The sequence below is a fragment of the Pistacia vera genome, unplaced genomic scaffold (genome assembly GCF_008641045.1).
Source record: "Pistacia vera cultivar Batoury unplaced genomic scaffold, PisVer_v2 Contig461, whole genome shotgun sequence".
NCBI lineage: Eukaryota > Viridiplantae > Streptophyta > Magnoliopsida > Sapindales > Anacardiaceae > Pistacia > Pistacia vera.
In genome coordinates, this window is record NW_022196292.1 from 1,031,095 (window position 1) to 1,043,111 (window position 12,017).

Sequence of the window (12,017 nt, forward strand, 5' to 3'; positions counted from 1 at the left end):
GAGGGAAATTGTTAGTCCCCCAAATTGAGAGGAGGAATTATATTAGGAAAGGCATTATATTTCGACACTTTTCTTTTAGTTTAACCATTGTTAAAAGTCCCAAAGTTTTCATTCCCATTTATGCAAAACCTTCCAAAACAATAACTTTAAATAGTAACATGTTAAATATTGTTCTTATTTTATGGAATTATCTACTTCCAATATATATAGTAACTCTAAAATTAACAGATTCTCCTGTAAAAAAAAATGGCAGTAAGTAATGATAAATCTTATTTAATTGTGAGGGTGATATAAGTATCTCCAATTGCCATATTGAATACTGACCCAACAATTTTAGTATTAATTTTACTAAATTACCCTCATATTATATATTTAATTACAAGATTATCTTAAATATATATACCCATTTTTTCCAAACCCTACATAGATGGATGGATACACTTTGTGGAATGTTATTTATATATTTGGTGAATATTCAAAAATAAATTAATATTTAAAATCTGTTTCTAGAATTAAAAATAAAAAAAAATTGAAATTTATTAATATTTAAAAATTCACATTATAAAAATGGCCGGGCTTAGGCCGGCTTGAGTTATAAAAAGCCTGTTGGGTTGGGCTTAGACTTTACCTATCATACCCATGACAAGCCCGGGTCGAGCTTGAGCTTTTGTCATAAGGTCGGGCTTGGACCTAGGCCAAGGGATACTCAGTCCCGACCTTGTCCATTGCCATCACTAGATTGAACATAATATGATATATGTATATCATAATTAAACGAATATATATACATTCTNCCATGATAGGCCCGAGCCGAGCTTGAGCTTTTGTCATGAGGTCGGGCTTGGACCTAGGCCAAGGGATACTCAGTCCCGACCTCGTCCATTGCCATCACTAGATTGAACATAATATGATATATGTATATCATAATTAAACGAATATATATACATTCTAATATATGACGTATCGTAATTAGACTAATATATATACATATTAATGTATACCGTATCGTAATTAAACGAATGTATATATGTTCTAATGTATATTAGACAAATGCACAAAATGTCACATATGCATATAAAGGAGAATTTTTTCCGTTTGAAACTAAACTCTCAAGAGTCGCGGACGAATGGTGTGCTTAACATGCGACGCCTTGGTTGGTTGACGTAGGGGATAATAACAATTTCTCTTCAGTCTTATAAATTTTTTTAACAACGCTTTGGTCCCTGTGTCAATAACGATCACAACATTATTAATAACAGGGATTAAAACGTTATTAAAATAAGTCAAACTTTGGGGATAAAATTGTAAGTTTCCTTTCACGCTGGACACAGGTAGTTTCAACAGTTAAAACATAAAGCCGCGCGTGGCTGCGTGGTAACTACCAACTCGGAGAAGACGTGAAGTACATTCTACTGATATCGTCAACTGTCAATTTTTAGAAACTTCAATTTTTTTACAATCAACCCCCCAATCCTTCCTCGCCATCTCTCCATTTCCATATCTTCTGCTACATTTCCTCTCTTTTCTTCCCTCTTTCCCTCTATATATACCCCTTTCTTTTCGTTTCTTTTCACTTTCCCACTATTCAATCCTATTATATTCAATTCTATTCAATTCTCGTATGTCTGCAATCTGGCGATGGAAGTCTTACCTCAAACACCTCAGACACCTCAAACACCTCTCCTCCTCTCAACTCACTTCCCGCCCCACTTCCCCTCTTCTTCTTCTTCCCCCAATTCACGGTCTCCTTCAACACCGTTTCAAATGGGACACTCCCTCCGGTGGTGGTGACAATTTTACCGATAATCGTAAAATTAGGGCCGAAATTAACTGTCCCAGATGTTCTAAACACATGGATCTCTTGTTCGCTTCCTCCAATCTCTCCCCTCCGGTTCCTACCGTTGTCGATAGTGGCACCTTCCAGGAGGTCAACATCTGTCCTAATTGTAAATCTGCTTACTACTTTCGGCCTTATAGGATTGCCCCTCTTCAAGGCAGCTTCGTTGAAATCAAAGTCAGTAGTAATGGCAATAATAGTAGCAGCAAAAGAAGGTTGAAGAGGTTTTCGAGTGATAGGGTTGGTGTTGATGAGAGGGTGTCGTTTTGGGATAGTTTGAGGACGTATGGAGGGGACCCGCCTCCGCCTTCGAATGGTTTGGCGGTGCATACACCGCCGGGCCCGCCTTTTGCACCTGGGGTTAATGTGGTTCGAGCTGTGGGGCCCAATCACGGTGGTGGGTCTGGTAGTGGTGGTGGTGGTGGTGAGGGGGGTGGTGGTGGTGGTGGTGGTGGATGGGGTGGGGCTAATTTGGGGAAGAATTTGCCAACGCCAAAGGAGATTTGCAAAGGTCTTGATAAGTTTGTGATTGGTCAACAGAGAGCCAAAAAGGTTTCTTTTTTAAGTTTTATGAAAAATTTCCAATGCAGACATGCTGATTTATTATTAATTTCGGATTTTATAAGCACTACTGCGTGAGAGAAAGAGTGTTTAGTTTTTTTAAGTCATTAGATTGTTGTAATTTTTTTTTAAAGCTTGTATTTTGATGGATGGTTTTGTGTTTGTTGATTACTGCAGGTGCTTGCTGTGGCTGTTCATAACCACTATAAGAGGATATATAATGCTTCCTTTCAAAAAGGGTTAGTTTGTGATTACTTATTCTGATAGTGGTTTATTCATTGTCTTTTGAATTAATTCAAATTTACAATGTTTAAACTGAAGGTGTTGGATTTTGGTACTAGGTCAGGGGCGGAATCGGGAACCATGGAGGCAATAGATGAAGATGATAATGTAGAGTTAGAAAAGAGCAATGTGCTTTTAATGGGGCCAACCGGTTCAGGTATGTCTCAGCATTTGTGTATGTTGTTTTTTGTGGCATATGGTTGAGAAAATCAGTGGCTAATATATATGTTATAAAATAGGGAAGACTTTACTTGCAAAAACACTAGCTCGTTTTGTCAATGTGCCATTTGTTATTGCTGATGCAACAACCTTAACTCAGGCAAGTCTGTTTTTGATTGCTCTTGTTATATAAATATGATTTATACAGATTTTAATGCTCAATTGTTGTAATGGTACTATTTTGCAGGCTGGTTATGTTGGGGAAGATGTTGAATCAATATTGTATAAACTTCTCATGGTATTATTCCTATTCACAGCTTTTAGAATTTCTCAGAGACATTACTTTGTTCTGTCTTGTCTTTACCAGCATATAACTGCAATGTGTATACTTCTTGTGTTAGCTTTGTTGACATCTTATGATTTCTGAAACAAAATCATGTTTTGTTGGTTAGATTCTGTCTCTATGATCTCTAGTATAGTGATTCTTATTTAAAAGATGGTAATTTTTCTATGAAGAAGACGTTTGAATATGTTCTTGGTGAAAAAAGTAGATGTTCCTATGATAGTGCATTTTTACCTGGAACCAGAAAATTTCATGCATAGAATTGTTTACATTGTACATATCCATCCTTACTAAGTTGAAATGGAAGAGCTGATTTTGTAGCAGAAATTGAACTTCTAATAGAAAAATGAAATTTCAAATATTGTCCAACAACGAATGAAACTTTCTCAACCTCCTCAGTCCTATTTCTTCGAAATAATAAAAGTTCTATTTCCCAAGCCCAAACTCCTCCTCAGTTCTCAACCTATATCACTCCCTTTGACCCCCGACTTCATTGATAAATTCTTATAACGGCACTTGAAATCTCTGCAAAGATCTGAAAATAAAGGGGTATGTTTTCGGGAAAGGTCAACGGCAGTTTCCTTGATGTACCGACCCATTATATGATTCTTTTCCTAACTACACATTGCATGTATTGAAGCTACCTCTCTCATACATGAAAGAAAACTGCTACCTTGCATACTTTTATTCTGTATTGGTTCTCATCTATTCTTTCTACTCTCATAACAGTTCCTTTTCACTTTTAGAAAAAAAAACATATAGAAGAGCTTATATAGGAAATCTTACTTATGTGTCTTCTGTAGAAGTAAATGGCGTCCTTGTTCCTTCTTATTGAAGAATTATAAGTTTTGGCTAGAAAACAGTTGCTCTAAGTGTTGTCGACTTCTTCTAACCAAAATTTTGTTGTGACCTGTTGCAAGGCTTTTCACATTGTATATCATGCTGATATAGCTGATTGCCATGCCCAATGAGTCTCATATCCATCTGGATTTGGGTGGAAGTTTATTCATTTATTCTTCCTTATATAGGAATTTAGCAATATGCTTTCTTTGTGAAATAAGTGCTTTATTTAGTCAATCAAAGTTTGAGTTTATAACGCTAGCGACCATATTTAAACTTTGTACGTGATTTCTCGTTCTTTTTGCTTCTATTTGGCATCTTAGTTATTGGTGACCTCATTTGCTTGTGATTTTCTAATTTGGCATGTAGGCATCTGAATTCAATGTTCAAGCAGCTCAACAAGGGATCGTGTATATTGATGAAGTTGATAAAATAACTAAGAAGGTCCTTTACAATTTGCCTGAGTTATATTATATTGTTTTCTAGATTTCTTTTTGACCCAAGGTTTCCTAAAGATTTAAGTTCTTTTGCAGGCTGAGAGCTTAAATATTAGTAGAGATGTTTCTGGTGAGGGTGTACAACAGGCATTATTGAAGATGCTGGAAGGAACTGTGAGTCACCAGTTTATTTTGGATTTATCAATTTTCTTTCAGTCAAATTTTTCTAAATTGAGGTAGATAGATATTAATTAGTTTTAGACTGTTTAATATTAAATGGCTGGTAGCTTGAAAGAAGAATCTTCTGCTTGTCCAGATAGTGAATGTTCCTGAGAAGGGGGCAAGGAAACATCCTCGGGGTGATAACATACAGGTACTCTAGCTCTACATATGTCGCCATTTTTCTTTGATTTATCATCTCATTGCAAGTATATTCGGGTTTTGTGCATTTCAGTGCATTATATATAAGAACCTGTATTCTGTTGATTTTATTTATCAGTGGTACACAGTGTTTCATTTATGGAAGCTGTCAGTAATTTTTTATTGTCTTGGCTTCTCAATTAGTGAATATGCATGCTTATACTAAATATATAAACATTTATTAAGCTGAAAGAAAGTAGATGATTTAAATTTTTAAAATATTTTAGTACTTGTCGACACGATCTTCAATGCGCTTCCCATATACTTGGGGCTGATTTTCACTTTAGAGCTTATTTATGTGTATTAGCATTCTCCATCTAGTGGCCACTACAAATTTAGGTTCAATTTCCAAAGCTGTTAAATTCTTAGCATGTTAATTCTTTATTTAGGTTTAGAAGTATAAGATGATGAGAATTAGCTCACCATTCTTTATTCTGGAGTAAAAAGATTATCAGACATATTTGCTAGATCAATATAATATTGGGCGCTGATGTAAAAAGAAAAACCACTTCTGTGACCAAAATTCCAGCAAAAATTAAATTAAGCAAAAGTGGTGTCTTACACAATAATTGAAAACAAAAGAAAAAGTTGCAATCGCCTTTTTCTTAATGTCGAATTTATGTTGGTGTTTTCTTTTCTTTCATTTTTAGGTTATTCTCTAAGAAGCACATAGTTTATTATATATATTTTCATGGTCTCATTTTGGCTGTTGCTTAGCTAATATCATTTCAAGTGTGTTGAAAATGCTTTGCAGATAGATACAAAAGATATCCTCTTCATATGTGGTGGAGCATTCATTAATCTTGATAAAACGATTTCGGAGAGGTTAGTGTTTGCCAATAGCTTTTCCTTGCTGGAATTCCTCCTCTAAATGTTATTTATCTGATTTTGAAGTCAACAACTTATCGACTGTAAGTGTTATTTACTAGACGGCAAGATTCATCAATTGGTTTTGGAGCTCCTGTTCGTGCAAACATGAGAGCTGGTGGAGTAATTGATGCTACAGTGACATCATCTTTGCTTGAATCGGTGAGAAATATGAGGGAAATTGGAAATTTTAATCTGTTTCTTTTTTAGTCAGTTTTATTATATTTCAAGATAGTAAATTCACTTATCAGGCCGCTCCCTCCACCTTATTCCTCTGGCAAAAATCCTTTCCAAATGTGGCCTGAAAGTTTCTCTTTCTATTTTTAGGTTGAGAGTTCTGATCTCATTTCTTATGGTCTCATACCGGAATTTATTGGACGCTTTCCAATTTTAGTTAGTTTGTCAGCTTTAACTGAGGACCAACTTGTTAAGGTAATGCTTCATTTTATTTTGGCTTATCAAGTTTTTCCATGTATTTTTTTACTTGTTTGGGACCATTAATTTGTGATTGTTTACCTTAGTTATGATTCTACTCCTTCCTTAGGTTTAGAAATTTTAGCATTGAAAAATATAAGCATGTTTCTCATTTAAAGAGAAGCACAAGTCACATGATTTTGTTATATTCTGGCTTTCTGAATGTTGGACCATACTCATCCACAATTATGAGCAGAATCCGTATATTTAATTATTGAAGGGGTATACTGGACTTAAAAGCTCCTATAAAAAATGTTGGACATGAATGCATTCTGTGAAAATTTAACTTTTATCTTAAAGGATTGTGATTAATAAATCGAGAATTTTGTCTTTAATAAATCGAGAATTTTGTCTTTTTTCCTTTCAATATATTTCTGTTTGTTCAATTTTTAGTCCAAATATGCTTACTGAATTTTATTATACTAACTTCAAAGTTTGTGTCGTGGCAAAAAGGTCAAGACATTTTCTAATGATCTGATGCCAGGGTGTTTATTCATATTTTATACTCATGGTTTTCCCACAGGAACCAGAATTCTGAGCATCAGTAGGAAGTTCTTTATTTGACCAATACAAATAAGCAATTGAGAAGGCTTTATTTGGCTTAGGAGTAATTGCCTGTTTAGTGGTTAAAGTCCTGGGCTGACAAGCTCAGGAGCTCTGGTTCTGAGTCTTGAGAGTAGTTTATGCAAAATGCTAAAGGTTAGGATCGCATACAAGTCACTTTTCGAGGACCCTGACTAGTTTGTACCCATGTCTCTAGTGACTGTATTTGGCTATTGTGATGGTTTTAACTTTTAGGGTTGATCATAAAAATGAAACTCCTGAAACAGACCTGTCGTTTCAAATGATCTGCCTTTACCATTGCATTATGCAATATGTTCAGGTTAACATTGAAGTGAGAAACCCAAACTTGAAACTAGTGTCAGAAGTACTCTAAACTCTGGATAGTGTTGCCTTTAATACCGTTTCAGAAGCATTTAACATAATTTATTTGTTGATTCTTTTCCCTTAATTTGACAGGTCCTCACAGAACCAAAAAATGCTCTTGGTAAGCAGTACAAGAAATTGTTTAGCATGAACAATGTGAGTAAATGACTGTCTGTGCTATGTCTTTCTCCGAGTTTTGGATTTTGTTGGCATCTATTTAGTATTGAACCTCTAATGTAATTTCAGGTGAAGTTACATTTTACTGAGAAAGCACTAAGATTGATTGCCCAAAAAGCCACGGCGAAGAATACCGGTGCCAGGGGTTTGAGAGCCATACTAGAAAGTATTTTAACTGAAGCTATGTATGAGGTGAGGGCATGGGCATATTGCCGGTTGGAACAAAATGCCACTCTAAAGCATTTGACTCTAGATGATAGGTACTGTTGTATGAGAAAGATATTTACTTGACTGAATCCTTTTATTTCTTGCATGTTTCAGATTCCAGATGTTAAGACAGGAAGCGATAGAGTAGATGCTGTTGTGATAGATGAGGAGTCAGTGGGCTCAGCAAGTGCCCCAGGATGTGGAGGCAAAATTCTTCGTGGAGAAGGTGCATTAGACCGTTATCTTGATGAAACAAAGTTGAAAGATTTAGCGGTATGGTTCATATATATCAGTAATATGCATGATAGGGCATTGACCTTAACGGCTTGTGGTCAAACTCAAATTGATGTACTAGTTTAATCTGGTTAGGGTAAATTTATTTTACCTCCTCTGAGATCTGCAAGAAATGCAGAGACCTCCTCTGAAAGAGAGAATTTTGTTTAGGAGAGATTTATGAACTTGTTTTCGTAGTATCAGCTATCAGGGAAGATACAGCTTCAAAACTAGTGTATGCCAAATCTGAGGGATTAAAATTTTTCCCGTCTAGTTATTTTGGAGTTTAATGAGCTTCGGTTGTTGATGGTAAATATTTGATATTGACTCTTATATATATGCAGGAAAATGCTGAGGCAAGCGATAGAGAGTCGCAGGAGGGTGAAGGGGAGGTTTCATCAAGAGCCATGAGCATGTAACGTTACAACAACAATTGAATTGTTGCAATATAATTTGTACAATTATTCCTAATGTTATTTGTAAAAATCAAATTCATAAGTGGGTGTAATTATTTATTATCCCCTTGTAGAACAGCATAGTTGTCTGGCTGGTTCATAAATTCATCGGAAAAGAGGAAAGGAAAAAAAAAANTGATTAATAAATCGAGAATTTTGTCTTTTTTCCTTTCAATATATTTCTGTTTGTTCAATTTTTAGTCCAAATATGCTTACTGAATTTTATTATACTAACTTCAAAGTTTGTGTCGTGGCAAAAAGGTCAAGACATTTTCTAATGATCTGATGCCAGGGTGTTTATTCATATTTTATGCTCATGGTTTTCCCACAGAAACCAGAATTCTGAGCATCAGTAGGAAGTTCTTTATTTGACCAATACAAATAAGCAATTGAGAAGGCTTTATTTGGCTTAGGAGTAATTGCCTGTTTAGTGGTTAAAGTCCTGGGCTGACAAGCTCAGGAGCTCTGGTTCTGAGTCTTGAGAGTAGTTTATGCAAAATGCTAAAGGTTAGGATCGCATACAAGTCACTTTTCGAGGACCCTGACTAGTTTGTACCCATGTCTCTAGTGACTGTATTTGGCTATTGTGATGGTTTTAACTTTTAGGGTTGATCATAAAAATGAAACTCCTGAAACAGACCTGTCGTTTCAAATGATCTGCCTTTACCATTGCATTATGCAATATGTTCAGGTTAACATTGAAGTGAGAAACCCAAACTTGAAACTAGTGTCAGAAGTACTCTAAACTCTGGATAGTGTTGCCTTTAATACCGTTTCAGAAGCATTTAACATAATTTATTTGTTGATTCTTTTCCCTTAATTTGACAGGTCCTCACAGAACCAAAAAATGCTCTTGGTAAGCAGTACAAGAAATTGTTTAGCATGAACAATGTGAGTAAATGACTGTCTGTGCTATGTCTTTCTCCGAGTTTTGGATTTTGTTGGCATCTATTTAGTATTGAACCTCTAATGTAATTTCAGGTGAAGTTACATTTTACTGAGAAAGCACTAAGATTGATTGCCCAAAAAGCCACGGCGAAGAATACCGGTGCCAGGGGTTTGAGAGCCATACTAGAAAGTATTTTAACTGAAGCTATGTATGAGGTGAGGGCATGGGCATATTGCCGGTTGGAACAAAATGCCACTCTAAAGCATTTGACTCTAGATGATAGGTACTGTTGTATGAGAAAGATATTTACTTGACTGAATCCTTTTATTTCTTGCATGTTTCAGATTCCAGATGTTAAGACAGGAAGCGATAGAGTAGATGCTGTTGTGATAGATGAGGAGTCAGTGGGCTCAGCAAGTGCCCCAGGATGTGGAGGCAAAATTCTTCGTGGAGAAGGTGCATTAGACCGTTATCTTGATGAAACAAAGTTGAAAGATTTAGCGGTATGGTTCATATATATCAGTAATATGCATGATAGGGCATTGACCTTAACGGCTTGTGGTCAAACTCAAATTGATGTACTAGTTTAATCTGGTTAGGGTAAATTTATTTTACCTCCTCTGAGATCTGCAAGAAATGCAGAGACCTCCTCTGAAAGAGAGAATTTTGTTTAGGAGAGATTTATGAACTTGTTTTCGTAGTATCAGCTATCAGGGAAGATACAGCTTCAAAACTAGTGTATGCCAAATCTGAGGGATTAAAATTTTTCCCGTCTAGTTATTTTGGAGTTTAATGAGCTTCGGTTGTTGATGGTAAATATTTGATATTGACTCTTATATATATGCAGGAAAATGCTGAGGCAAGCGATAGAGAGTCGCAGGAGGGTGAAGGGGAGGTTTCATCAAGAGCCATGAGCATGTAACGTTACAACAACAATTGAATTGTTGCAATATAATTTGTACAATTATTCCTAATGTTATTTGTAAAAATCAAATTCATAAGTGGGTGTAATTATTTATTATCCCCTTGTAGAACAGCATAGTTGTCTGGCTGGTTCATAAATTCATCGGAAAAGAGGAAAGGAAAAAAAAAAAAAAAAAAAAAGATGTAGCATTCTTAGATCAAGCAGCACATTGTTCAAACTTTATGTTGCATTCAAAGAAGAAATTCAAGTTTCAAAAAAAAAAAACTTCAAAGATCGTAGTTTTCCCTCATCGTTTGATTAATGTCTCAAAAAAATTCAACTTTTGCTTATTTCTTGTCATTTGAAAGTTGAAGATTCATAAATCTTGTTGATTTTCTAGAGTCGAAATGAGTGGAGAATAAGTGTTTGGTTGGAATTAGGATTTTTCCTGATCTAAGTTCTGAGTTTTTACGGATCCCATGACACTTGTATATTAATGATAATGTATGGTTATGATTTTTTCTTTTTCTTTTTTTAATATATTTTTGTATCAACCTTCAACCATCGATCATGAATTTGTATTGTGCTCTGCTCGGATAAAAAATCAGATCAAGCGATGATCCTGGTCTGTTTGTCTCTAAGAAAAATAGAGAGTTTGGGAGAATTCTATTAAGACAGATAATAAATACATAGCGTCTTCTTATACAAGTTCATTGGAGTTCAGGATGAATAAAAACTGAAATACTCCTCGTATAAAGTTTTATTAGAGAGTAAACGACATATTCCCACCCAAGGTTTTGCGAAATCCCGATTGGTACCTTGGTTTTATAAATTTCAAATTCCCACCCTTAAATGGACGCCGTTCTACTTTTGTTAACCCTTAAAGGCTAAAATGGTCTTTTTATTTCCTTCATCGTGGCGCCCTTTCTCCCTCTTATCTTTCCTCTCTTTGGCTAACGGCAGGTGGTGGAGTTATGGCTGCATCGTCAACACCTCTACCACCATTGGCCAGAGATCCCCTCCACCAACAACCCCAGTCGCCAATCTCGCCACCCAACTGCACCGTTTCTTGAGGAAGAGGAAAGGCCGGTGAGTGGGAAATGGCGATGAAAATTGCTTCCGACCCCATTTTCCCACTCACTGGCACTTCCTCTTCCATCCCCACCCATCCCCTTACCTCCTTAAACCCCCAGTAGCTGCCAGTCGCGACAACACTCACCCGCGCGACTTTAAGGCTTTAAACAGAGGTGCCAGCCCCACCTACCAACACCACCATCTTGCCCACCTTTCATCCTCTCCTTGCCAACCATCCCTTCAGCGTTGCACCCTCCATTTGCCCAAAAAGGGCCTAGGCTTGGCTGGGAAGCTGGTTGAGGAATTTCCTTAAACAACTGGTGCGCGTGACTTTGAATGGAGATTTTGGGTTGGTGGAAGATAACTGATGGCCAACCAATGCACAACCACCACAACAGAGCAACAAAGAGGAGGATAGGGTGAAAAAAAGTTGACGCACGACGGTGGGAATGGAACTTGGGCAGCAAACGACGAGTGACGACAGCCGAAGAGAGGGTGGGTTTTGTAGAGGCGATGAAGGGGTTTCGATTGGTGGCTTCAGAGTGCATTTTCAATGAGTGAATCAGCCTGAATCTGGCCGCAAAGTTGGGAGAAAACGCGAAGACCAAGGAGGCCGTTTTCCGGCGATCGAAGGGTGCAATGGTGAAGGGGTTTGGTGGGTTTTGGTGTTGGGGTTACAAGGAAGAGATTAGAGGTGATTTTGGGTGAAAAATCAGCCGAAACAAGGCTAAAAATGCCGACGGCTGGGTGGTGGTGGTGGTGGTGGTGGCAGGATGGTGATGGTGGCTAGGTGGTGATGGTGGTTGGATGTGGTGAAATCAAAAGTTAAGGATAATATGGTAACAGCACAAATTAGAAGTCAAACTTCATTAACCGTATTAGTTGAAGAGT

At 36.8% G+C, this 12,017-nt stretch overlaps 2 protein-coding genes across 5 annotated transcripts; both read left to right on the forward strand.

The window, feature by feature from the left end:
• The first annotated feature begins 1,446 nt into the window (after positions 1 to 1,446).
• Positions 1,447 to 8,394, forward strand: LOC116145461 (CLP protease regulatory subunit CLPX1, mitochondrial-like). 3 transcript variants are annotated; one of them, XM_031430912.1, is made up of 15 exons: positions 1,447 to 2,389; positions 2,576 to 2,637; positions 2,740 to 2,837; positions 2,920 to 2,999; positions 3,087 to 3,137; positions 4,392 to 4,466; positions 4,556 to 4,633; positions 4,776 to 4,832; positions 5,634 to 5,704; positions 5,809 to 5,908; positions 6,074 to 6,178; positions 7,241 to 7,303; positions 7,394 to 7,516; positions 7,646 to 7,804; positions 8,149 to 8,394. In XM_031430912.1, exons 1-15 carry the CDS (start codon positions 1,622 to 1,624, stop codon positions 8,221 to 8,223), a joined length of 1,965 nt encoding a protein of 654 aa, XP_031286772.1. In that variant the 5' UTR covers positions 1,447 to 1,621; the 3' UTR covers positions 8,224 to 8,394. The 3 variants fall into 3 exon arrangements, with proteins under 3 accessions (XP_031286772.1, XP_031286773.1, XP_031286774.1); XM_031430913.1 differs by having other exon boundaries at positions 7,646 to 7,757; XM_031430914.1 differs by having other exon boundaries at positions 2,275 to 2,389; positions 2,745 to 2,837; positions 5,613 to 5,704.
• Positions 8,395 to 9,040: 646 nt separating this feature from the next.
• LOC116145462 (CLP protease regulatory subunit CLPX3, mitochondrial-like) lies at positions 9,041 to 10,267 on the forward strand. Of its 2 annotated transcripts, none has more exons than XM_031430915.1 (4): positions 9,041 to 9,150; positions 9,241 to 9,363; positions 9,493 to 9,651; positions 9,996 to 10,267. In XM_031430915.1, exons 1-4 carry the CDS (start codon positions 9,142 to 9,144, stop codon positions 10,068 to 10,070), a joined length of 366 nt encoding a protein of 121 aa, XP_031286775.1. In that variant the 5' UTR covers positions 9,041 to 9,141; the 3' UTR covers positions 10,071 to 10,267. The 2 variants fall into 2 exon arrangements, with proteins under 2 accessions (XP_031286775.1, XP_031286776.1); XM_031430916.1 differs by having other exon boundaries at positions 9,493 to 9,604.
• The last annotated feature ends 1,750 nt before the right edge of the window (positions 10,268 to 12,017 follow it).

What these genes read in the sequence shown, in the direction of transcription:
- LOC116145461 (XM_031430912.1), top strand. Translation starts at nt 1,622, where the DNA reads ATGTCTGCAATCTGGCGATGGAAGTCTTACCTCAAACACCTCAGACAC. An exon ending in GTCAACAGAGAGCCAAAAAG is followed by an intron (nt 2,390 to 2,575) that starts GTTTCTTTTTTA and finishes TGATTACTGCAG; the next exon opens with GTGCTTGCTGTGGCTGTTCA. An exon ending in GATAAAACGATTTCGGAGAG is followed by an intron (nt 5,705 to 5,808) that starts GTTAGTGTTTGC and finishes GTTATTTACTAG; the next exon opens with ACGGCAAGATTCATCAATTG.
- LOC116145462 (XM_031430915.1), top strand. An exon ending in TAACTGAAGCTATGTATGAG is followed by an intron (nt 9,364 to 9,492) that starts GTGAGGGCATGG and finishes TGCATGTTTCAG; the next exon opens with ATTCCAGATGTTAAGACAGG. An exon ending in CAAAGTTGAAAGATTTAGCG is followed by an intron (nt 9,652 to 9,995) that starts GTATGGTTCATA and finishes ATATATATGCAG; the next exon opens with GAAAATGCTGAGGCAAGCGA.